Source organism: Cyanistes caeruleus, chromosome 7 (genome assembly GCF_971803275.1).
Source record: "Cyanistes caeruleus chromosome 7, bCyaCae1.hap1.1, whole genome shotgun sequence".
NCBI classification, from domain to species: domain Eukaryota; kingdom Metazoa; phylum Chordata; class Aves; order Passeriformes; family Paridae; genus Cyanistes; species Cyanistes caeruleus.
The window spans coordinates 9970432-9997250 of record NC_141707.1 but is presented as its reverse complement, the minus strand read 5'-3'; the positions used below and the strand labels follow the sequence as shown (position 1 = coordinate 9997250).

The 26819-nt window shown below is 38.8% G+C and overlaps 2 protein-coding genes across 8 annotated transcripts in view; both read right to left on the bottom strand.

The window, feature by feature from the left end:
- LOC111931910 (uncharacterized) overlaps positions 1–16246 on the bottom strand; it is a 130681-nt gene extending 114435 nt beyond the window's left edge. For 2 of the 7 annotated variants that reach the window (XR_015289452.1, XR_015289476.1), the window contains exons 1-3: positions 15416–15981; positions 15050–15124; positions 14612–14836 (exon numbers count right to left, since the gene is read on the bottom strand). Coding sequence is in view for 1 of the 7 variants with exons in the window: in XM_086898419.1 (XP_086754545.1) it covers positions 15518–16165 (648 nt within the window). In the remaining 6 variants the exon portion in view is untranslated. Of the gene's footprint in view, positions 1–6578; positions 10059–10656; positions 10786–11052; positions 14064–14611; positions 14837–14910; positions 15125–15369 lie in introns of those variants that run through there. The other 5 variants (XR_015289496.1, XR_015289494.1, XM_086898419.1 and 2 more) reach the window with 5 other exon arrangements.
- Positions 16247–18152: 1906 nt separating this feature from the next.
- The window catches only part of FAM171B (family with sequence similarity 171 member B), a 37722-nt gene continuing 29055 nt past the window's right edge, over positions 18153–26819 (bottom strand). The window contains exons 7-8 of the mRNA XM_086898334.1: positions 26473–26596; positions 18153–26200 (exon numbers count right to left, since the gene is read on the bottom strand). Coding sequence (XP_086754460.1) covers positions 24865–26200; positions 26473–26596 — 1460 coding nt within the window. The 3' untranslated portion in view covers positions 18153–24864. The remainder of the gene's footprint in view (positions 26201–26472; positions 26597–26819) is intronic.

The window sequence follows — 26819 nt, the reverse complement described above, 5'->3', positions numbered from 1 at the left end:
TCATCTTATATTATCTCTTGAAACTTAACTTTTGGAACAGCATCTTGCTCTAAGTAGGGCCAGCATCACAAACTGATTTGAAGTCAAACCAGGCCATGAACAGGCAAGAGCAAAAGTTAGGGTAGCAGCAGAGAGAAAACCACCAAGCCCTATCCAAACCAGTCAGCACAGGTCACAGTCCTCCACAGAACTGGGAAGGAAAGTAAGGAGACTCCAGCTGGCTGCATATATTTTATTTCTCAGTTTTCAAACCTGTTCTCCAGGTGAGCTCAACACAAGCATTCAATATTAAAGAGCTGGGGGACAGGGGCTGATAAGGCAGGAACAAAGAGAGTTTACTACAGCCTTAATTATTTTCAGTCTACAGTAGCTACAAAATACCAAAATCATAACACTGGAATTTTGCCAGAGAGGTGAAAGAGTAGTTGTGTTCTAAGAATTTAGGGCATAGAAAATTAAAGACATTACTTTGATTCCTATTTCTTGCTGCTTTGCTTTTTTTGGAAATTCTCCCAGGACATTTCGGGTTGGTCTCTTTACACTTCCTCAACTGCTCTATGGGGATTTCCAAAATCCAAGCTACAAATGAAGACGTGTATTTTATTATAACATCTAACACGAAGCACTATTAATAAAGGAAAATGTGATGTGTTTATATTAGTCAGAATCACGTAATTTATCAGGGGCAGACACAGTAGCTCAGGAGGACTGAAAAAACCTGTATTCTCTGTAGACAGAACATGATTAAAACATTCAACATTTCTCACATCCTTTCATAGCATTAGGCAGGGTTCTGACTATAATTTGAAGACTAAGCAGCAAACTCAAAAAAACTCCACTCATTCCTTCATCTTCCCTAATACTGTAGTTAAACAGACTGCCTTAAACCTGTACAAAATCACATGGAATCATCAAGCTTCCTGTTTTCTGGCCATGAGAAACTGTTTCAAAGATTTGATTTTAAATCACTGATTCTGTGGTTTTAAGTCATTTGTCTTACTGAAATGCTGAAGTCCGTAAGTTTTCTGTTTCTGGGAAAATGGGATAAAAGGCACTAAGGGATTCAGGAGCTTTTACAGGATATTTTTCATCTGTCATCTTGACCATTTATTTAATTCCCTATATGTCAGTGTCTCTTATTTGTTTCCCTTACCTGTAGATTAAATTTATTAACACAGGACCAATTACTTGGAGTTTATGCTCCTCTGCATGGCACAGTGCATGCAGGGCCCAAGAGCCAAGTTCCTAAACATTGCAATAACACCACTGTCAGTCATTAGTTGAACTGTATATTCCTGATGAACACATTGCATCAATGTATCTTAGAATGAAGGATGGAACAAGGTCAAATTGAAGATTACAGCCCACCCTCAATGTAATGCTTCGTGCCTTGATTTAAAAGCTGTGTTGGGTTCTAGTATTTTAATGAAGCACAGCAACTACATACAAATTTTACTGAAAGTCCATTTACAGTCAGAATGGCCACACTGTAATTGTGTGGTTCTCCATCAAGAAAAGCATCTAGCCAGAATTACAAACATGCATCAAGTATCCTACAGCTGGGGGAGGAGGGAGGAAAAAGAAAGCCCTTTCCTTTCTCTATCTAGTATATTAAAATGTAAAGTCTTTAGAACCGGCTCAGTCTTTTCAATGTGACTTGGACAGTGCCCAGCACAAAGAGCCCGAGTCTCCAATTAAAGTGTCTATTCTCCATCACAAGAGGAATGAATAAGTATTGAATATACTCAATAGGCATTAATTCACCCAACAGTTTAGGGCGATATTTCCGTTTCCTAGAAGGCGAGAGCTCGAAAGGAAGTCACTTCAGCTGTAAACAGAAGTTTATCGGATTCCACTTCCTTCTGTGATGATTTTTCTTTTTATGGCTACCTGATTTATAGCACCATACAAAGCCCAGCTGCCAAGTAAAAAGGAATCTGAGAAGCAGCAGAGGCTCCTCTCCCAGATTTTAACTCCATTCTCGCTATGGCCCACAGTGGCCATGCAGCACAAGCATACCAGCCTGTAGATAGAATAATCACAGCACTCAAGTTCTGTACTCAGGAAAAAGACACTGCTTTCCCACATTCTGAGGGTGTGCCTTCCCGAAGAAACAGGAACAAACCACAGAAGCAGCACCTCTAATCCTTTTCTCATTCAAATTCTATGGTAGGAAGGAAGATACGGTTTATGCCAGTGTATCTAACATCTGAACTTTCAACTCACACCGGCACTAAGGCACCTCTAGCCTGATCATCTGTATTTCTGTCAGATGATAAGAACAGATGGTGATATTTGATACAAACTAATCAGCTAACTTAGCAAAGAGTTGGGTATACATTTTCATAACAAGGCATCTGATGAAGCTTGATAAATAAAATTTCCCATGGGAACAGAATACTGGAAATACCACCCTTATAATAGAAAAATGTAACTAATTCAATAAAGAGCAAGTGAAGGTAACCTTAATTATAGAAACCTCAGTGCTTACAATCTTTATGCTTCTAGAATTACATTTGCAAAATATAATTGCCAAAAGGTGACTTTCCCACAGCTAATAAATGTCAGCTGACAAATCAGTCATGAATGTCCTGTTCTTTTCCTAAGAATCCTTTTTTAGGATCTTCTATTAATAATCCAGAATTATAATCATTATCAAATAAAATAACTGGAACTAAAGCCGGTCAGGAAATTTTTAATAAATGCTCTTCTTCAGAAAGTACTAATTTTTAATATCATTAGCATTGAGGGTTTTGGCAGAGAAGACTTGAATGCCTCCCCCCACACCATCAAAAAAATCCTCAAACCTGAAGTGTCCAATTTCTATCATGTTTTTCACAGAGATGATTAATCCATTTTTTTTCATTACTTTTGGCTGTCAGAACAGTGTTCTAAAAACCTTCATGGTAACAACAGACAGCTTTGCTTGCTGATTTTTCTTTTTTTCATTTTAGAACTAAAATATATTTCAGAGATTATATTTACCCTTCCTTCTGAATGTATTTTTATTTCAGGAAAATATCAGAGCTATTATAATGGCATCTCAGCTGTGCTGAGAATGAGCAAAGTTTATTTAGCAGAACAGGATACAATAAAACTTGCTTTGTTTTGTCTGATCTCTTGCATATGAGAGGATATCCATTATTGACCAAGAGCCAACAATGAGTTCAGCTATAAACTGAGTTAGTAGCTAACTCTACAGATCCCAGAAAGCTTAGCCTTTTTCTGTACACTCTTTGAATGGGCTTTCTCAAATACAGACTCAACTGCGCATTCATATTTAAAGTGCTATTTGTATTATATTCCAGAGCAGCTTAGGTTTTTCTGCCCACAGGATATTCAAGATCACAGGGTAAAATTGCTTTGGTGTCAATGCAAATTCATGAGATTCTGGTATTCCAGAGCTAAACACTTAATTGTGCCTCTATCACACTAGCTGGTTCATTGCTCAGACTGTAGAGGAATTTCACCTGAGAAAAGCAGAATTTCACAATGCAAGAGCCTTCCTGTCTGCAGACCACAAAAAGGCAACATGACAACAATAACTACACAACAGGAGCAACAGCTGATTGATAGGCCCATTTGGTGTTTTATCAGGTTTACCTGTCTAGAATAATCATACCGTGGAGTAACTGTCACCAGCACAGAATAATAAAGTTACTGAACTGGAAGGAACTCATGGTTTTTTTGTAGGCAAACCTCCTGCTCAAAGCAAGGTCAACAGAAATAACTGTGTCAGCAAAATATATATTTGTCTTAAAAGATACACAAAACTAGTAGGTTTCCCTGTCAACTTTTACCCTTTGAGGCTCTTTAAAACTTGATATCTTTAATATTGAAAACAATAAAAGAACTAACAGCATCAGTACAAAGGTCTTCCAAACAAAATGCTATTTATCTTGGTAGTGTAGTATGACACCTGTTTCATTGTGATCATGTACTAATTTCTCAGCAGGAAGGCAAGAAGCAGAAGTATGTTTATTTGAACAGCTGAAGAGCAGTGCAAAGACTTTATGGGAAGATCATGACCTACAAGAATCTCTTCTGTTGCCAGCTGTTTTTAAAACCTGTATCAATTTTAAACTCTTATCACAAAAAACAAAGAACTAGGAATTTCTTACTTAATGAAGTGAAAAATATAAAGTCTCTACCTGATGCTTTGAAGAAAAAATTAAAAAGAAAAAATTACAATTTTTTTTTCTTTTTGTCCCCATGGATCTTATTCCTAGCAGCAATAATCCCCATTAAAATAAAAAGGATTTTTTGCCTTCTTCACATCATTCAGCTATTGATCAAGGTCAGCACAAACAATAAGCTAGAAGGAGGTAAATGGGGTGTACTCTACAATTCACAGTGTACAGCCAGTGCCTACCCTTACATTTGGAATTCTTGGTCAAAATTAAGTAGTGCTGAAAAAAATCTTCATGTCCAGTCTTTGTTCTGAATTAAAAAAAAACCCAAAAAACACTGTGGGAAAGGGAAAAGGGAAAAGGGAAAAGGGAAAAGGGAAAAGGGAAAAGGGAAAAGGGAAAAGGGAAAAGGGAAAAGGGAAAAGGGAAAAGGGAAAAGGGAAAAGGGAAAAGGGAAAAGGGAAAAGGGAAAAGGGAAAAGGGAAAAGGGAAAAGGGAAAAGGGAAAAGGGAAAAGGGAAAAGGGAAAAGGGAAAAGGGAAAAGGGAAAAGGGAAAAGGGAAAAGGGAAAAGGGAAAGAAAAGAAAAGAAAAGAAAAGAAAAGAAAAGAAAAGAAAAGAAAAGAAAAGAAAAGAAAAGAAAAGAAAAGAAAAGAAAAGAAAAGAAAAGAAAAGAAAAGAAAAGAAAAGAAAAGAAAAGAAAAGAAAAGAAAAGAAAAGAAAAGAAAAGAAAAGAAAAGAAAATTGTCAAAAAAGTGCTTCTGACTTGAAAACAAGAGGAGGAAGGAGTCCTCATTTAACTGATAGAAACATGACAGAACTAATGACTAACTCATAAAACTTCAATTTATGAATATTATGTGTCACATTTCAAACATGAAACAACATGATGGACATAAGTGAGCCCCAGATAGATTCCTTCAGTTGTGGGAAAAAGAAAAGTGTGGGAAAATACAAATGGGGGGTGGGGGGGTGGTGTGGTAATGAAACTAATGCTGACCTTTGTTCAAAGTTCCCAAGAGTAAGTACAAAGCAAATCATAGCTCGCATTGTGGCAACCATTAATGGTGCCCTACATTTGATTTGTGAACTCTGCTGTACTCAATAACAACAGCGGAAAAGAGTGAGGATATAATCCCTCTTCAATTCTTCTAAGTAGTTCTAAGACAAAACCCACTTAAGTGTGAGCTATTTTATTTACCAGTGCACTGCCCAAGAGATTTTTGTCTGTTATTTTTTTTTTCTCCAATTTTTCTCTAATTCTTTTTCCTTTATTTTTTTTTCTTTTCTTTTTCCTTCTTTCATTGCAATTCTCAACAGAAGATCAAAATGAACTAAACAAAGTTGAAAAGGAAAAGTTGTATTCATTTTCAGGAGCAAAAAAGCAAAACATTATTCTGTTCCTCACAAGAGATGCATAGAGTCTCCTTCCTACATGTTATCACATGTGTCAACAGTGTTTACAAATTATTTTTCATCATTTTTCATTCATTAGTGTTTCTCAAAGTATATGTGCTGCTACCTTGAAACTATTTTTTTCCTAAAAATACTGTATTTTTTTTGCATTATATTATTTTAGTTCTAAGAAAACTCACACAATAAATATTGAAGTGGACAGAGATCTTCCAGGAGCATTTCTGGTGTCTTAAAACACTTGGATTGATGCCAGATGTGCAAGATGTGAAATCAGTTTATTGCTGCAGGGTGAGATTTTCTAGAAAAAGGTCCAACCCTCGTGATATTTACAGGCATACAACACAATAGAAACTCAAAATGTGGCTAATGTATATATTAATGAGAAAGTTTTTCTAAGAATTAAGGAAATAAACCAATATTTCAAAGAGAAATTACTAAATACTTCCCAGAATTGGAAAGAACAAGAAGGCTTAGATTTCCTCACAGACAGAAACAGGACTTCTACATTACCTTTCTTAATATACTCCTCCTTTCATGTCTGCATGCTAAAAGATGAATGAATGAGGCAAAGATTTATCCTACAAATGGTCAGGTCCTTCAGAGATTATCCACCAAATAAAATTTGATCTAGAGTTCTACAATTACTTTTTCCCAGACCTGCTCACAGTTAGCATTCCAAAATAGGGCAATGACATTTGTCACTCAATTACAAAGCAAGGACAGAACCTTTAAAAAGGATGCTGGCATGCTAGAAATACCAGTAAAAACAGGGATAGTGTCTCAAATGGACAAAGCATCATTATTTCATTTACTTTAGCTTGGATAGCTCATGGCTTGGTTATATCTCATAATGGTTCCCTAAAGAAATACAGTTTCTCATAAAGATTTTTTTTCACAGCTCCTGTTCTATTAATTTCACTGCCAGACAGTATCACCATGCCCAAGAATCCTTTTCACATCATTATTTTTGCAATTATGTATTTGGCATCAAGGTACAAAATAAAAACCAGAATAGAGCAATTGATTTCTTAGTAAGTGTCTTTTCTCTTTTTTAATTCTAAGTTTTTCAATAATTTTTGAGTCTATTCTTGAAAAACAGTATAATACAACAAAAAAACCCATATGAGGACTTCCTTTATCCTCGCAAAAATATCAACCAACGAGAACACGCTCAATTAAAACACATCAACTTTTAGACATTGCAAAGAACTCCAGCCCCCTCTTGTGACAAACCATCAGAAGACAAGCACAGTTTCATGGTGCGACACTGCAGTTTGAAGCTGTTTCCATCCTAATAAAATTTCTTTCAAAAGATTGTGAGGCTAGAAGAAGATAACTTGGCTTCCTGTAGTCGCAATCCTCTCTATCTTAACTTAGATAGAAAGGTAAAATTCAGATAAAATTGCACTAATAAGAACAAGGTAGCCTTTTTTACCAACCAGCATGAATTCCTTCTTCCTCTGTCACTTAAGGGCTGTTAAGCCTACTGGATATAAAAAGTAGTTTTGGTTAAACTCTTGTTCCAGTGGTGCATAATGAGCACAGCTTTCAGGACCACAACACTAGGAAATTCTCTTTAATCAGAGCACTTCTAGCATAAATTCTTCATGTACATGGTTGGCAAAAGGGCAAAGGACTAAGAAAAGAAGAACATGTGGAAAAATGCCCATTAATGTTTTTTACCTGGTCTGACGTATCTCTGTGTATGCATGTCTAGATACATGTACATAAAACTACTGGTAGACTTTGTATCTCAGAAATTGCAGTTCAGCAGTGAAGAGAATACCAGCCTGCATTGACTGACTCTACAAATGGAGCAATTAAGCACTGGAGTATTGGGAAACCAGCAGCAGCAGCCATTTTCACTGCTGCAAAGGAAATTTGTCAGAGACCTATTTAGGATATGATAAAGCTAATAACTTTCAGGACTCAGGTAGGATCCCAAACACAGGGTTAATTATCATGGTTCACAAAAGGATTGGATTGACCCTTCCTGTATAATATAATCTCTAGTCCAGGATTTTATCCACAGGTAGGTAAAATTCATTGCAGACGTTCTGCAGATGTAGAGAAGGGGTTTGTCTCTGCTATGCAGACTTTAAGAAGCATTTGGGGTCCTGAACATTACCAGCATTCAGAACTGTGATGAGATGACAACTCTGTACAGATATACTGGTCCAAGCTAACAAATCTTATACTGAGCATAACTTGGACAGAGCCCATTGCATCCAAATGCACAGCAACACTTAAATTGCAAACCCCTTTCCAAAAAAAATTTTCCAAATACAAATGCTCTGAATCCCCTCAAACACTGATGGTATTCCAAAGTTATCAATATAACCCTTCATAACAAAGAAACATCCGTTAAGATGGAAAAGCCCTCTTAACTGTTTCCAAAATGTACAGTAAGAGAGTGCAGTCATCAGATGTGTTTGAAAACCTTTTGTAGTTCAGAGCACCTCAGTAGCTCCAGCTTGCATGCACATACAGTGCAGAGTTCCACTGGAGGCTACAGAGATCTGTATTAAGCTGCACAAAGCTTTGAAGAGAATTGCAATGCATCAGTCTTCTAGAATCAGGACTGGAATTGTTAAATGCCATTTCTGCGAACTGCAGATAGACAAAGATCAAAAGCTTCAGATTAATTAAGATGATCAGTTGTATAAGATGATCAGTTGTACATACAAACAGGCTACCTACTCACTTCAGACTACATTGAAATCAAAGAAACAGATCTCAGCAGTTCAACTCAAATTACTCCATTGACTGGCTTTGCTCCAAGACTGAGCACACCAAAAATTTCAAGGATGGCAGAAGAAAAATAACATCACTCATACTTCTTGTAGAACCACAAGCACAGTCCTCCAAATACCTCTTCTCTGAGTGAGCCATCTGCTCTGAATAGACAGTTTAAATGTCAGTTCACTAAAAGGTTTCCCTCAGCCTCATCTCTTGTTTCTCTAGTTTCACCATCTGTTTAATTCCGGTCATTTCCTCAGTGACATGTTTTATCTTTTACTCTATCTGTGAGCACAGGTTTTTCTGCACTTGGATTGTAGCTAACATGAAGGGATGCCAAGTATGACTTACAGATTGCTGTAGCAATGGATAATTCAGCTTGAAGTCATGGAAAAATGTATTGTTTTAAGCTAAGTTTAAAGCAGATGTGTAATGTCATGCCAGTACACTTGGCTAAAGCTGTAAGTGCCATTTAATTTCTCATTCAATACCCTATCTTCAGTTCTGTAGCCTGCCCTTGCTCCTACCTCTAGCCCTGCTTGTCACTGGTACAGGTGCATATCTACACATTGTGTCTACACAGCCTCGAGCTTTTTGTCATGTGGTCACACATCTCTTTTCCAGCTAGTAGAATTATCCATTAACAATCCACCTGCTCTCCCACTTCTTTTCCCCCCAGGAAAATCCTAACATTTCTGACGTGATGTAAACCCAGGCATTTACATGTACACAAACTCTGCAGTATTGATACAGACCATAATATAAAACAATGTTAAACTATTCAAGCACTTTCAAGTAAAACAGAAGAGATTGACTGGATTATAGCAGGATGTGGCAATGGCTAATTTATATTTACAGCAGTAACTCCATAGTGGAACAGCAAGAGTTACTTGCCATAATGGTCTATTTCAGGATTGAAATCTCAAGTGTTATTGTTACCCTCATCCTCCACCTCGGAGCAGCAGCCTAAAGTAGTGCTTAATGCCAGTAGTCTTTAGGGACAGCCTCTAAGCCCAGCTGCTGCCATCCCTTGTGTGAGATGAAGACTTTACCAGCAGTGTCTCTGAGTTTCTGTTGCTGTGAATACTTGTTTCTTGCTCTTGGTGCTCCCTGCCAGATATACAGGCAGCTCAGGAATGCAGAAGGTTGTGTTTGAGTCATAACATGATCCTATTTACTCATCTCTCACACCTCTTCACCAGACTTTCACAGCTGCTTGCTCTTTTCATCCACACAGCACTCCAAAGTGGCAGGGTACGGCACTGGAAGCAGGATCGATACTTCTGAATGGAAAAAGCTCAAGTGCTGGTTTCTCATTTAAAGTAATCTAGTAATCTCAATAGAGGAAGCAAACCATTTTAAGGCCCTTCTGAAAGTATACTAAGCTCTTGGCATAGCCACTGATGGTGTGAAAACAGAGATACAATGAGTAGAGAGGACAGCTTGCAGTAAGGCACTCATTGGCACTGTCATCAGACCAAAGACCCCATTCCTGACTCCCCTGAAGGCATGGACAAGCATTAAACATAACTCTACTTCTGCAGTACTCTATTCCCACAGATATCTGTGTATATTTATGGTGTGGCCTAGAATTTCCAGGTAGAAGCAGTACATCATAGCAGAGTTTGAAGTGGTCCTTAGAGACAGAAGCTGGAACTCAGTGTGCTAACCTGATTTGTTCTGTGTTGAGCAAAATCCAGAGGATAGGAACTAATATAACGTATTGGGAAGACTTTCCTGAAGCAGTAAACAATGTACCGGAAGCAGAAGAGAAGCTGCAAATAGACCCAAATTTAGCACTAATGACTGTGGCTCCAAAATACCAGATATCAGTGCTGAAATGTAAAGGTTCTTTTAAGCCACCTTTCACGTTGTAAAATTACAGAGGTGGAAAATGCACTTTTCCCAGAACTATGCTGTCATGATCCACAGCATTTCACTAGATGAGCTTGCTAATATATCAAACGTTATTTTAATCTTGATACACAACACACTGCATGTTAAAACGAGGAAATCCAGAAGAAATGTAAGGCACCTTACATCCTGTTTGTTAATTAATAGAGTGAGATTGTATCTGATCAGATGAACTTCATGTTCAACTCTTTACCACTTAATCCCGCTGCAGCTTTGGTCTTTACTAACTAAGCAATTATTCTTCTAATGCAATGCAGCCCCACCACTGGAGATGATCCCAACTGTAAAAGGTTTTAAATTGATACCTGTAGTTATGTTATAATAATATTAAACCCATCAGCAGCAGATAACCACCCTCCCTTGAACTGAAACATCCCCAGCATACAGCATGGGATTGCTGGGTTATAGTACTATTAGCTCTATACTACCTTAGCGCAGCTCCCTCAGCTTTTAACCAACCTGACGCTCTTCCTGCATTTGTACTTTGCTGAACACAAGCAGGCTCACAGCTTCCTGTGTGATGGTGATAACATATGTCTGACTTTGTTGTTGCCAGCTGGAGTGAAGGGGAAGACAATGCCCTTTGAACTGTGAAAAGCAGTATAAAGCTTATCAGATCCTCTCCAGATATCACTGAAGGAAATGGGCTGGAAGAGTTGGCCCCGCATAGGAAATATATATAAAAACCTGTCAGTACTAATCTTTCTGAAATGTCATTAAAAACATACTTTTGCAAACCTGAGTCCCTGCTTGACAATGTCATTTGTACAAAGTGAACTGAAGTAAAAGTAGAGAGGAAGAACTGTACAGCACACATTAAACTTAAGTACATATCACTCAGTAGTCAGTAGTATCAAGACCGCTTCATTTTACTGTGCCAAAATAAACTGCTCTTAGTGATTATTTCTCTGGTCCTTTTCTGAAGTTGAGCTTTAAAGGTCATGTACTGTATAAAACATTATACACAACTGTTCCCACTATACAGTTCATTAGGGGGTTTTGTTTATCTGCAAAGCCTTCTAGATAAACTGCAGCAAAGTAAGATCATTGAATGACCCCCACAAAAACCCCACACATAATAAAAAATATCTTTTCAGGCTATGGTTAGTGTATATGTCCTTACTGTCCTGCCAGATATTATAGGCAGCATTAGTATATAAAATTTTTAATATTAATCATGCCGTTTTATAATGATAAAACACCTATGTGATTTACCTTGTACTATATGGTCACAAAAACAGTTAAACAGCACAAACACAGAAGTTTTAGAAGAAAAAAAAAGAACACTTGGACATTTTTATATGATAGTTGAAAAAAACAATCTAAACAAAATATTAATATAAAACACAAGGTTGAAAAGATTATGAGCAGAGATCCAGGAAACTCAATAATTCTTCCTTTTGATGTGTTCATTTTGTGGTTATGGCAACAGCAGCTGAAAAGCAAGTTTTCAGTATTTTCACTGATATAACTGGGGAACATTTCTAGGTTTTACTAATTTTAGGTAACTGAAAGAAAAAAGAGATCAACCAAATCTGCAGATGTCAGGTGAAGCATCAGCAACAGAAGTGCTTCACAATCTTTTCATAGAAAAGATTTTCACTTGCCGTGGGGTTTTGTTGCCCCTATAGCAGCATTAATACACAGTACATATGAAAACATTGTGTTTCACACTCAGGACACTTGTTCTCTTAAACAATAATTAAATAATTTAGGAGTCATGAAATCCCACTGGAGATCATTCTGTGGAGATCATTCTGATTGTCCATATAAGAATGTAAGCAAGAGTAAATATTATTCTCCAAATTATTTAAAAATCTATTTTAAAATAACATCCAGGCAAGTTTATTGGCAGGACTGAACACACAACGTTCCATTGCAAATCTGCCCCAATTTATCAATGCTGTACTCTGTTCCAAGGCTGTGTCACAATGCAAGCTTCATATTTCGGGTAGAGAGGAAAAGGAGAAGTAAGTTTTTCTGATATGGGGTCTTTGTTGGTTTTTTTTCTTATATTTATAGCTTTTGAAATTATGTGGGAAGAAGGCAGCTGGCTGATGTCAGACAGAGACCTGTACCCATGTGGCTTTGCTCACAAACTACTGCCCAGTTTCAGGAGCTCAGTGTTCTATTGGTCAAATCCAAATCCCAAACTTAGGAGCATTGCTCAGTGATTGTCAGTAAAGCAGAAAGCAGCTGATCAGAACTCCACTGTATCACTGCCAATATATACTGGGAGCCCTGAACTACCCCTCCTTGAAAGGGGGAATTGGTCTATCAGACCAGGCAGGGAAAAGGAGAAAGGAAACACTCCTGAGAGAAAACTGAGGCACTAAACTATTGTGCTCAAGGTCCCTCAGGAAGCCTATAAAAGAACCAGGATGAGTTTCTCTTTAGTCCTCTTCTACCACAAGGTCATCTTACTTTTTAAGTCTCACAATCCTTAGGTTTTTTCACCACTAAGTTACTATCTCTGACAGGAGTTATATATTCTGTTTTCATTATTTTCAGGGGATTTCAGAAATATTAGGATTACAAATCTGTTTTCTACTTGCTCGTATTTAATTTTGTTTACTATAGAGACTTTCTCAAAAAAAGTCAAAGTGTTCACAGACCAATATATAAAGTAACAAGAAAAAAAGTCATCTTTGTGCTCTCTGGCCCAATAAATCTTGACAAGGTGACAAGAGAGGGGAAAAGTTCCTTTTCCTGTATTATTTCACATAGCTTAAATTGTGGAAGCCAGAGACTTCCCAAGCATACAGAAAATAGAAATTTGACCTTCTACAGAGATGGGAAATTATTTTCCTTTCCTACTTTCTATTTCAAAATGAAATTCAGAACTGGGATCCCACAGTATTCAAAATTTCATTCCATGAGGACAAAATAATCCAGTGTTACCTGGACATTTCATGGTAACAATTTAGAGAGTTGAACACAGACAGCTGATGCAACCCAGCTGTACCTTTTACACAGCAAACAAATTCTGGGGTTCAGGAAGCTTTTGTGCAGTGACACTAAAGATGAAGATTTCATTACCTTAAAATGCAATAAAACTAATTAAAAGGAAGGTGCCATCTCAAAAAACATTAGGACAAAACCTACAACAGTTCTTACTTTTATACACAGCTGTTTCTAAAGAACATTAATGTAAGTGGATTCTGAGACAAAGCATGAGAGTGCCCATACTCTGAATATGCCATTCAAACTCTGCTGGCAGAAATCAGTACAGGCTGATCTGTTCCAATGGGGAGTAAACCAGAGAAATTTCAAATTCTGTAATGTTACAAGGGACTGAGGGTTAAGAACACTTGTACTCCGAGGCCAGTAAAGCCAAACAAAACAAAAAGTGAATAAATATCAGACCAACTTAGGAACAGGAATAGTTCGAGAGGCAAACAGTTTGTAAGAGCAAACTGATGCATCTTGTGTCATGTCATGTAATTCTGAAACTGCAAAAGGGAACTGTTTGTCATGCCTTACTTATAATAAACAAATTGAATAATATTCCCATGGCTCTCACTAAAAGTGTTCCCTATGCAATGACCTGGGAAAAATATGGTGCAAAATATGCTCAACACAGCTGTAAATCTGTAAAATTTACTGCAACAGCTTCTTTTCTGAAGCTCTTCTTCTATGGAGAAATTTGAAATAATCTGTAACTTAATCCTTTAAGTATTTGTAATTCCATGCTTCAAAAGTTTTGCAAGGTAAAAGCATTGTTAGATACCATTCTCAAACCTAGAATTAAGAACTGTATAAATCACAAGATCATGGATTGATTTTATCCACTCTTAGGATTCCTCTTCCCTTACAGCAGGTCCAAAACATTTCTGCATGGCTGTTAACGCTATAGTACCTCACGCCTAGAGGGGAAAGAAAAGTGAAAAATAACTTTTTATTTACTAAAACGTGTTTCAGGAGAGATGATGCCACGGTGAAAACAAGGAAGAGAACCTGAACAAGTTGATCCAGGAGATTTTATGAGAAGTCTGTGATACCTAGCTAAAAATGGTATCTTGAGGATTTTGCTTAAGAACATTGCACCTAGGGATGTTGTCTACTGATCCTCTTCTAGCTCCCTTCCCTTTATCCTCATTCTGTTGGCAGGATTAGTTTAAAGATTATTTAAAATTGGATGAAAGAATTAACTCTGAGGACTATTTGATATACAACTTAGTTAGAAACAGCCAACTGTTCCAGTTTGATGTGCCCACTTGAGCTGACTCAAGTCACAGCTCACCTGAGTTGTTCCCTGGTTAAGTGACCAGCTCACCTGAGTTGTTCTCTGTTGTGGCTGTATCAAATCCCTGTGCAGTCGGTGCCTTTCACATGACAGCTCTCTCTCACTCAGGCCCCTGTTTCTTTCATGGGTCAAGCATTCAAAAACCTTTCTTTCTAACCTTGTTCTCACCTCTGCACCAATCAGGATTCTGCAGCTTGATCAGCTTTTCCTCATCAACACTTTTCCTTCACCATCTGGCACAGGGAGGGTTTATCCATTTTGGTGTGGCACAGTGGCAGGTCCCAGAACCTCATCCCACCTCCTCTGGCATCCCTGTGTCCCTCTGCTGTCCCTTTCTGCCTGTCTAGGAGCTCAGCTCCATCTCTGTCACGTTCCAGATGGACTCAGTCACTTCTGAAACAAAAAAGTACTTTTTTGAGAAGCCAAGCACAGAGCAGGAAGAATTTCTTATGCCGTATAAAACATACATGGGATTGAAACCTCCAGTACCACATTATCATAGAATGGTTTGGGTTGGAAGAGACCTTAAAGGCCATCAAGTTCCAACCCCCTGCCATGGGCAGGGAGACCTTCCTCTATCCCAGGCTGGTCCAAGTCTTCTCCAACCTGTCTTTGGACACTTCCAGGGATCCAGGGGCAGCCACAGCTTCTCTGGGAAATCTGTGCTAGGGCCTCAGCACCCTGAAAGGGAAGAACTTTTTCCTAATATTTATATATAAATATAAATTTTATAAATTTATAATTTTTTTAATTAAATTAAATTAATTTTTATAAATTATATATATAAAATACATAATTTCTACTGATATTATAATATATACTATAATACATACTATAATATTATACTGTATTCGGTTATAATATAGGTGTTATCTACACACACATACTATATCCAGTATAAAATTGATCAATTATTCATCTATTACCAAAAGACTCGTAACTATCAACTGCTTGAAGAATTGTTACAAATACTTAACAGATGGTAAATAAAAGCATTTTCGGCAGGCTGCTGGGAGTGCAACAGTTCCCCCTAGCGACCGCCGCACAGAGCCGAAACCCCGCTGCCGAAGGTTCTCAGGGCTGATCGGCCTTTAAAAGGCACGTAATAAAACACGTAATGTTATTACGTAATACGCGTAATAAAATAGGTCTAAAATATATCATAGACGTAATAAAACACGTGTGTTTCAAGCGCATTCGAAGCAGGAAGGGTGAGGCGGTGCCCCTCCAGTGCCCGGGTGCGGCTGAGGGGCCGATGAGGGGACGATGAGGGGCGGCTGAGGGGCCGATGAGGGGCGGCTGAGGGGCGGCTGAGGGGCCGATGAGGGGCGGCTGAGGGGCGGCTGAGGGGCGGCTGAGGGGACGATGAGGGGCTGCTGAGGGGACGATGAGGGGCTGCTGAGGGGCGGCTGAGGGGACGATGAGGGGCTGCTGAGGGGCGGCTGAGGGGCTGCTGAGGGGCGGCTGAGGGGACGATGAGGGGATGCTGAGGGGCTGCTGAGGGGCTGCTGAGGGGCCGATGAGGGGCTGCTGAGGGGTCGTGGCCCCGCCATCCCGCGTGTTCCCGCCGGGAACGGAGGCTGTGTGCGCCCGTGGTTGAAGCACAGCATCCACTGGGCTGCAAAACACCTCCGAGGCCAACCTGTGGCACAGCACTGGCGCCCCGACAGCAGCGTCACGTCCCCGTCCTTCCTTAAACACCATCAAGGGGCAGTGACGCATCCCTGGGCAGCCCGTTCCAATGGTTAATCAGCCGCTCTGGGAAGAAATCCTTACTAATGTCCCACTTAAACCTACCGTAGCACAGCTTAAGGCTGTGTCCTCTCGTCCTGTCACTTGTCACCCGGGAGAAGAGCCCGACGTACATCCTCCCTCCTTTCGGGGATTTGTAGACAGCTGCTCCTTATCGCACCTGCTCCATCTCTTAAAATAATCAGGATGGATTACTTACCTCAAAATTCAGCAAGCTGAATTGAAACCCACCACAAAAACAGAAAATTAGTGGGTTTGGCTAGGGTAGTTCTTTTGGAAGTCTGGAGAGCAGGATCAGGTCACTGAAGAAATCATTGACAGGAATACAAGCTGGGAGAAGGACTAAGCCCTTGATTTACATTTATTTTAAAAACTGATTTTAATTTCTTAAACTGAATTTGCTACAGTAAGATTACTCAGCTTCTCTCATATAATCACACAATTAATACTTTCTCTGTAAAACAGTTTAAGACACAAGAAAGAGAATGACAGATGCATTGATAAGGGAGAAACTGACGAAGAGGATGTTTGTCCCATACATCAGGAGGATGTATTATGTTATTAAGGAAAATGTTTCTGTTCCCTTAGTACAGGTTAGGCATAAAATTTGTTCTCAGACTTGCTACATTTCTAATGATAGAATAAATACCTGACAGTTGTTAACAGCCCTTTTGCATTAGCAATCTGGGAAAATGTAACAATCTTAGGAGCTAAAATGTGGGTGGATAGGAAGGAGGATAAGAAAAAGGAAGATTATTGAGTATTGTTATGTGATTGCTCTTATTTTTGGAGAGATAACAGAAATTGGAATTCATTTTCTGTAGATACATCTGTGGTAATGTTCACATGGTGGACCACCAAGATGAAGTGGGGAAATGGCTCTGCAGTGGAATGTCCACTTTACAGAGAAAAACATGCACTTCTTATTCTCATTCTAATAAAATTTAGAAACTAAACAACTTGTAAATGCAACAGAGAAAACTAGACTGAACAGCCACCTTGGAAACCCTTGTAATATCTGCAGAGCATTTCCAGCATAGGAAAGCACTACAATAAATATTTTTAAACCAGTATTTTGACAGTCTTTGAGTGTATCTTATCACTTACTTCTCTGCCTTAATGTATCTGACTTTGATGCCTAAAATCACAAGTCAAACAATATTAAATGATAAAATGTGGTTCAGTGAAGGTCCTTCAGATGCAAGTGTGGCAAAATGCACACATTTTCGTATACTTAACATAAATCATCCAATTAGATGATTGTTAAACAGAACAGTTAATTGATGAACAGTTAAGTATATAAACCCCTTTTAGTTCTGCCCCCCACTGAAGCCCTCCCTCCCAGCTTCTAGCTCCACATTTATTAAGTCTATAATATCTGGAAAAAACCAAAACGTCCTTGGTTCACTCTAGAGAAAAGACTAAGTAACTATGTAATTATTATACACAGCTACAAATTTATGAAAAATGTATAAAAGCCAAAAATCTTTTTGGCATCAATTTCACCTAGAGAACAGACAACATTTGCTTTGTAAGCAAACATCCATGGCAAACAAAGCAAATGTTTTTAAAGTTTCTTTTAGTGCAGTACATCTCCAAATGTTTCTGTAGTATGCATTTGGATTGTCCTTTTCTAAATAAATTATTTAGCTATGACTTCATCATAAAGGGCTAAAAACTTTTTAACCTAGCTCCTTACTCTGTGGATGTGCTTTTGTTTGTTTGCAAGGAAATTGTCTCCATGGTCCAGCTGAAGACTACAAGAAGTGTTTTTTTCCAGAAGAAACAGAATAGAGAATGTGACTATTAGAACTGGCAACCTGAAGATGGATGACATTCCTCTGTCATGGGAATTATGGTGATGAAAGAAATATATTAATGATATTGAGAAAGAAAGTGTTGAGAGATGTTCCTAAACAACACGTGGCTTCAAAGATAATCAAAATTCAGGCATCTATAACTTTTTCAAATTTTTATTATATTGCATAAGCTGTACCATTTTACAAATCTTAGTTACATTTTCAGCGACAGATACACTGATACTGTAGTAAATACAGAGTTGAAAAGACACCTCTGACAAAATATAAAAAGGTAGAAATACTTAAAACCAGGATGCCGAATATCAAGAATGTTTTACATAAACAATATCCATACTAGAGAGTTTTTGAAAATAATTGCCAAGGTCATAAAGTGTTTGTTGAATATAAGGCTCCAGAATTCAAGGTGGTGAGCACAGTCAGTGCTGTGAGTTCACCTGCCTTGCAACATCCAGAGCCAGGCTTTGTATGAACACTATGCTCTAATGAGCACTAAAATCTGCCTTTCTACACAGTGACATGTAAAAATAGTACTGTTCTAACATGTGCAACACGTGCTTCAAAGGAACTAAATCAATTACCTGGGGAATAAAGTACCAGGATGTTTTGGGGAGGGGGAATATAGGAATGTTCAGTAAGTCCTAAAACTGACTGAAAAAATTCATTTGGTAAAACAGTTTTTAGGCTGAGAGGGCTAGCACAAGAAGAAATGACAGAGTTTTGCCCTGCCAATCTTAAAAAAAACCTGAAGATTTATTTTTTTTTTCAGAACACAATAAATACTGCTTTCAAAAGAAAATGAAGCTCAGATTCAAGTCATTTAACCACCTTTCATATAAATTCTTTAATGTAAATGTAGCTGCCTACTGTTAGAAGTGTGGCTCAAATTAGTACAAATTACTATAAAAGTATGCTCATCTTTAACTCTGTAGGCATAGTATTGTGTTTTCATAATACCACTGAATTTAAAAAAAAAAAATTAAAAAACAATTAAAAAATGCAGGTTAGGCTCCTAAATTGAGATAAAAATTGGTTCTAGAAAATAAGAATTACATACCCATCTCCATACACTTTCTGCTGCTACTGGCAAGCAAAGCTAGCAGCTGAAAAAAGGACTTTTATCATTATAATAATGTTTATATATAAACATATATTAATTTAATTTTTGAAGTTAATATCCCAGTCAGTTTCATAATTGTAAATCCAGTGACTTCAAGATGCTTGCACTTGACGTACAAAGATGAATCAGATCCCATATGTGCATTTTTAAAAGACACTACTGTTCAGATTGCTAAAGATATATTTTTTAAATTTCTTTTCAAAGATAAAATACCAAAACCAGGTTTTACAACAATTACCATCATCATCAACATGCAGAAGTCTGTATTCCAACATAAAAAACACTAGATCTGCCTTTTAAAATATTATAAAAGCTACATAATTGTATGAATTCAGGGGTTTTTTGGCTAACAGAAAAAAAATCCACAATGTGCTTTTCAGATAGTCAGGTGTCCCACTGATAAAATAAGTCTGATGAAAGAGAAAGGCACTTCAGCAGGCTAATTTATCTCCAGGTTTTCCTTATGTAAAGTACTAGACAACAGATGTAGTGCACTGCCTTTTCATTTGCACAGTGTTTGATCAGTAGTGTGAAACTGTCACTTTTTAACTAAAAAGAATCTATACTGGTGCCCATTCATTTCATCCTCTTTGGTACAAATTACTGCATAAAAACAAAGGAGACAACTAAACATTTCTACATCCTGGATTATTTTTGGTGTGTCATCTCTAGCTTTGCAGTGGTAAATAATGTCCCTAATCAACACATAATTTTTGCTTTCAGGTTTGTAATACCAGAGTTCTATTTTCTGACCATTCTATGAAAATTTTCTTTTTTTCTCTTAATCAAATGTGATTTTTAATTGATTTCCCCACCTTTATTTTTCATCTATAATATCTAGCATTTGGTAACAATCTAAAAATTACTGTCAATGAACTTGCACTTAAAACTATATGTACATAAATAAAGGCTTTTCTTGCAAAAGCTGACAGCTCAAGAAGTGCCTTGAGACATAAGCCTTGCAAACCTTTGTGTTCAGAAAGAACTGATTCCACCAAAGCACAAACACATACCCATTTTCAAACTAGCATCAGAAAGAAGCTATATCCTTTCCAGTTTTCCCTACTCGTTCCCCTCTCCTTAGAAGGGGCTCACAGACATGGCCCACTTCTTATTCTCAATGTAAGCAACCTCCAGATTCAAAGTCAAAACCTCTAAATGTTTTCCAAGCCTTCCAAAGAGCTGTGTACCACAAATCCTTACTAATTTTTGTATACACCTAATTCTGGCATCAGCATTTTAACAGTCTGTTAATGCCACAAAGAGCCAACAGAAAAAATATCTTAAAAAATAAATTCAGTGATTCCCATAAATTCATATGTTGAAATAATATAGAGCAATATAGAAAACCATTGGTTTGACTACCAAAAGAAAGTTCACTGTGACATTCTGTCTTCTCCACATGTTACACATCATGTAGAATTTTCTGGGGAATTTAGAGCTCAGCATAGTCAAACTCCTTTTTTTTAATAATCTAAAACCAAAAAGAATTCTAATCTCTAGCAGGCAAGACAGGTTTTTCCAGTGCATAAGTTCCAACATACAGCTGTAATGTGAAGACTGAGATAATCTATTCCAAAATGGTCTGTATGAAAAGAAATCATAATCATAATAATTTTAGAGTTTGATTTCTAATCCTTTTTCTTTGATGACCAGATACCTACTCTGTGAGAGAATGAGAACAACTTGTTTCCTTTGAACTCACATAAATAAAGCCATTTACAGCAGTCTGTATTTTTTGATGATACAAGTAAGTTTGATAAATTAGATCTTTTTTGTATATACAATGAAAAATGCATTTAAAAAGTCTGAAATATTACTGTAGGTGAACAAAACTTCAAGTAAAGACACAGGAACTTAATATGAATTCCTCAAAACCATGAGCTTGTTAGGGATTTTCTATTATGTTCAACAGAATGTATAATCTCTTTCTGAAAAGGGAGCCATCAGAACCAATGCAACTCTGCAAACAGGGCAATATTGAACCTCAAAAACATCTTTCAGAAGATGTGCAAATATAAATTGATTCCTACTAATGTACACAACAAAGCAAAGGATAAAATTATCAATATCTGGGCCTAGAAAGTCATATAAAAAATCCAATAGAACTGCACATTAAAAAAAAAAAAAAAGTCTTGTGAAAATGTACTTGGTAATGGACAACAAAGTTCCTGTTACCTAGAAAGAGGACCAAAGGCATGCTAATATGACAAGCCATCTTCATATCTGAAATGGATGAATCATAATTAAACCTCTTTTAGGTTCTTTAGGCCAATTTAATTACAGACTTATTTACACACTGTAGTGGTTTGGCCCTGGCCAGGCACCCACCAAAGCCACTCTTACCAATCCCTTGCACAAAGAGGACAGAGGAGAGAAGATGCAATGAAAGGTTCATTGATAAGAACTGGGAGAGATCACTCACTGAATACTGTCACGGGCAAAACAGACTCACTCACCTTGGGGATATTAACTGAATTTATTACTGACACAACCAGAGCAGGATAATGACAAGTCAAATAAATCTTAGAACCACCTTCCCCCCACCCCTCCCTCTCCCAGCTCTACTTCTTCCCTGCAGTGACACAAGGAGACAGGAATGGGTTGGTTCATCACATGTGGTTTGTTCCGCTGCTCAGGTACAGATGTCCTTCCCCTGCTCCAGCGCAGGGTCCCTCCCACAGGAGGCTGCTCCCCATGAACTTCTCCAACTTGAGTCCTTCTCAGGGGCAGCAGTTCTCCACAAATGCTCCAACGTGGCTCACTTTTCCCCAGGGTTCAGTCCTTCAGGCACAGCCTGCCTCCAGCGTGAGCCCCCCGCAGGCCCACAAGTACTGCCAGGACACTGCTGCAGCATGGGTCTTCTCTCCACTGGTCCTGCCAGGAGCTTGCTGCAGCACAGGCTTCCCATGGGTTCACAGCCTCTTTCAGGCATCATCCACAGACTGCAGGTGGATATCTATACCCCATGGGTTGCAGGGGAACAGCTCTTCACCATGTGTTGTAGGTTTGGGTGGCCAGGTTTTGACAGTGCGGGGGTCTACAGGGGTGGCTTCTGTGAGAAGCTGCCAGAAGCTTCCCCTATGTTCAGCAGAGCCATTGCCAGCAGCTCCAGGACAGCAGCAGCTGCTGACCAAGGCTGGGACAATCAGAAATGATAGTAACACCTCTGTGATAACAGCTTTGAGAAGGAAAAAGTGTTACTGTGCAGGTGTAATTGTGACCAGAGAAGGGCAGGGTGAGAACACATGAGAGGAACACCTCTGCAGACACCAAGGTCTGTGCTGAAGGAGGGGGAGGAGGCGGTCCAGGCACAGGAACTGAGATTCCCATCTGTGATGATGATACCCATGGATATTGGGTGTGACTGAGCTACAGCTCATTTCCCATAGCAGCCTTCCCAGGGTTGTGCTTTGCGCTGGGAGCTGGAAAGTTGATAACACACAAATGTTTTGGCTACTGCTGGGCAGGGCTGGCACAGCATCAGTGCTGGTTCTCTACACTCCCTTCTAATCATCAGGCTGAGGGTTGGCAAGATCCTTGAGGGGACTCAACTAAGCCAGCTGACCCAAATTAACCAAAGGGATATTCCATACCATGTGACATCAGCTCAGACATAAAAGCTAAGGAAAGGAGGAGGAAGTGGGGCCATTTGTTATTTACAAGGTTTGCCTTCTGGAGCAACCACTACAGGTGTTGAAGCCCTGCTTCCCAGGAAGCAGCCACACATTGCTGAGAAGTAGAGAACCAACCTATTCTTCTCGTATTTGTGCACACACCAATTTTTACTTTTGCCTTAGTAAACTGCTTTATCTCAATCTAGGTGTTGTTTTCCATCTCATTTTCTCTCCCCTGTCCAGCTGGGAAAGGGGAACAACAGAGCAGCTTGATGGGCACCCAGCATCCAGCCAAGGTCAACCCACCACACACACCCCCCTATCTCAAACTTAATTTGCACTTTCATGCTTGTGAACTCAATAGGAACATTTCTTTCATGAAGCAAATGCTCAGTTTGGACTGATGCATTGCTGGTACCATCCTGGTTACCTTCCATACTCTTCTAGAAACAGCACCAGAGAACTGACAATCCCAACACAACAGACATATTTCACAGTAATATTTCCTGAGTAAATATTCCCAGAAGCCCAGCTGCATAGGATACTTCCCAACTCTTGAGTGTACTATAGGGCAAGTCACTAAGCACCACTCACATCACAATTCAAATATAGGCATTGTAAGTTTGGGTCTTGATACAGAACCTTAACCAAGCTTTAAGGGAAATATTTATAAAGCCTTTTTAGGATGATTTATAATCAAACTGCCAAAGCCAAAATGCTGGAACTTATTTCACCAGGGAAACAGCCTCAAAGCCACAGAAATACATTCTGTTTACTATATGAAGCACATTAAGAGATGCATCCATTTTTCTGTTAGCCAAAGTTGAAATGATCACTTTGACAAGATGAACATTAAAATTAAAGAATATTCTGATGGCCTTTCCTTCCTCTATACATATCTTAGTTAAAATTCATGCATTCATGACTTTTGGTAATTTTAACTCTAAGATGAGTCATAAATAGTATTTATATTGCATTATAGACCAAATTTTGCAATCTGCTGTCTCATGCTCATAACCCTCCCCCCCTGACTTTTAAAGCCTGTTTAACTCCTCTGCAAATCTAGACAAAAGCAGCTCAGGCTGGCAAAATGTAGGCACATAAACCTCAAATGATCTCCCATTGTTTTAAACATAAAATAAAAAGCAACAGTGCCGAGCTTTCCTGCTCAATAAACTATTTCCAAGGCATAATTTGTCTAATCTTGCACATTTCTTCTTCATGGGCCAAACTCTCACTTATAAATATGCAGAGATTCAAGGCTATACTCTGGAGCACAGCTGGCCCAACAGCATGCAGAAGAGATGTTCACTGACAAAGAAGCCCAAACAAGACACTGGGATCAGGAGTAGCTGCTGCTTCAAATGCTACCAGAACCAGTCCTTTTCTGCTGGGTGTGGACCCTTCATATCAGTCTTCAACATCCACGGGCCACAATAAAGCAGATTTAAACAAAGCAGATGGGCAACATCTCAAGATAGCGGGGACCATGAACTGCAGCGGCCACACTTTTACACTTCCCCCGCTGCTGTATGGAATTACACATGGATGGGCACACAGGGAGAGCAGTAATGCTATAGAGCTCTGCTGATAAATCCAACAGAGCACATCTGCTGGTGTCCTGGGACCAACGTATGAAACATTTCACATTATACAAAGAAGTAGTAACAGATCCCTAGAAAAGTTCACATATAAAATACTGTACAGATGGTCACGTTGATTAGGAACAAGGATGAGGAATGGCTTTAACTAGGCTACCATTGCACTAGCAACAAGTACAAAAAAATTAAATCATGTGCCTACATTTCTCACCGTGCATTCCCAAAGGTGTGTCCAAGAATGACAGGCTAAGTAAAATGTGGGCCTTCCCCATACTGCCAGTAAAATTAGGAACTGGAAAAGTTTAATAGTAGCATTTCCCTGTTTTAAATTCACATGGAATATCAATTGCCCAGCTTAAGTTTGGTAACTCAATCTGTACTTTAAAAAAAAATGAAACTTTTCTTGATACTAGAAAACAGCATTTCCCTTGTAAACCCAACACTGCAGAATTACAGAAGCAGGCAAGAGGTCAACAACCAGCAGGGAGAGCAACAGCACAAAGCACATAGTGTTTTAATTTATAGGAATAAGTGGCCTCTCCTCTCTTTTCTTCCAGATATTGGTTTTGCTATCTCTTTTCATGAGAGGTGGTCTATCCCTTTTTTTAGCAGAAGGGATACCAGATTCATGACTTCCTGGTAGAGATTTTTTCCTCAGACCTTCCTCATCATGCTGTTCTAGTACTGGCCCATTCCCTCCTTCCATAATGTGTCTCACAGCCTGGTCCTCTGGAGTGCAAACAGTGGTCCCACTTTCACTGCTGCTCAGATCCAGATCTTCCAAGTAAAGAATCTTAGAATGTGGCATACTTTTAATGAAAGTTTTCTCTCTCTCCAATTTCCTGTTAGGATGATGCTCATTCATGTCCACACCAGAGTCCAGACTGGTATCATTACTCTCAGTTTTTTTGCCCTTTTTCAGATCTATGAAAGAATGCCTCACTTGAGCAATTGGCTTTCCATCCAGGGACACAAACCATGCTCGGGGATGTGGAGATGGTTTTCCTTTAGAGAGTTCCAGCAATGTTTGTTCTGAAATCCCTTGAAGTTCAGATGAAAACGGAGTCATTACAACTGCTTCATTCAACGTCCCAGGAACAGAGACAGATTCCAGTAAGCTGTTGGTGTAGCGGCCCCAGTTGGATGTTTGGGAAGGTAAGCCCTCTTCACCATCCAGGGCACTGCTCTCATCTCTGCAGGCAGAAGGCTGGGGATGAGAGTGCACTGGAATTTTGGGGAGTGTTTGCATGTAACTCTCGCGATTCATGGGTTCCATCATGGGGCCGTACACCAGCTGCCCTTTCCTTGGCAAAGTTGCGGATTTAGCAGGATGCAGTTGTTCTGGGGAGTGGAAAAGGTCTGAGGTTTGAAGAATAGCAATAGGCTGATTGTAAATATGCATTAGATGTTCTGGGATATGGGAAAGCCCATACATCTCCTCTTTCAAGGAAAGATATCTGTTTTGGTCTGGAATGTCCCTAGCAGCCTGGGAAATAGTACTGTTACTGTGCTTTGGCTGCTGTAAAAGCCTCACTCTAGCACTAGGCTCCACTGAATGGACTGAATTTCCTGCCTGACCAGTCTGACAGGATGACTGATAAGAAGCATCCTCTGAGTAGATTTTAAAATTGTCTTGTGATTTTCCATCTTCTGTGTCTATGGACAGCCTTCTTTGAGGGCTGTATGAAGAAATCTTCGGTGTATATAACTGGGACTTATCCTCCAGCTTTAAAGACCCTTTGACAGCACTGATGTGATTTATGTGAGTTGTTGACGTGGTCTGGTCTTTTTTTATGACCTCCAGCTTGGTTGTGTTTTTTTCCTTCTTCTGTGTCCGACGACACTTATCCCTATGCAAAAGAGAAGCAAGGTGACTGCAGAGCATATTAGGAAACACTGGACTGTTGACTACCAAAGCTGAAGGCTAGACTTTGGTTTAGCAGTTGTAGTGTAATTTGACATCACAAACTTAAAATGAAATTCTGTAACAACAGTAATTAAAAAAAAAATATTAGGCTACACGTTACAGTTAAGCTAAGAAGACAAGTCTTAACCTCAAAAGACTGTTTTATCAACCTCGAATTCCACTTAAAATGATCTCACTGGAACTTCTTTCGCTTACCTGCAGTAACAAAGAAGAACAGCAAAAAATCCAATGATAATGACAACAGTTCCGCCCAGTATGGCCGTAAGGAACACCGTGTGATAGGCTGTTATGTCCTTGGAAACAGCACTAATAATGGATTCTAGATTATCAAAAAAAACCAGAAAACCATTAGTTCTTAAAACCAAATGATTCTACTCGATGTGCAGAGCTAATAAACTGAACAGTACTTTTCCAGTGATTTTGTGTTCCAATGGCATTATGTTCATCCTTCCCTTTTCACCTTCCTATTTCAGCAAACTAGAAAATATACAAACAGCTTACAATATAATGACAGGTTCATCTCAAGTACTAAAGCCTTACCA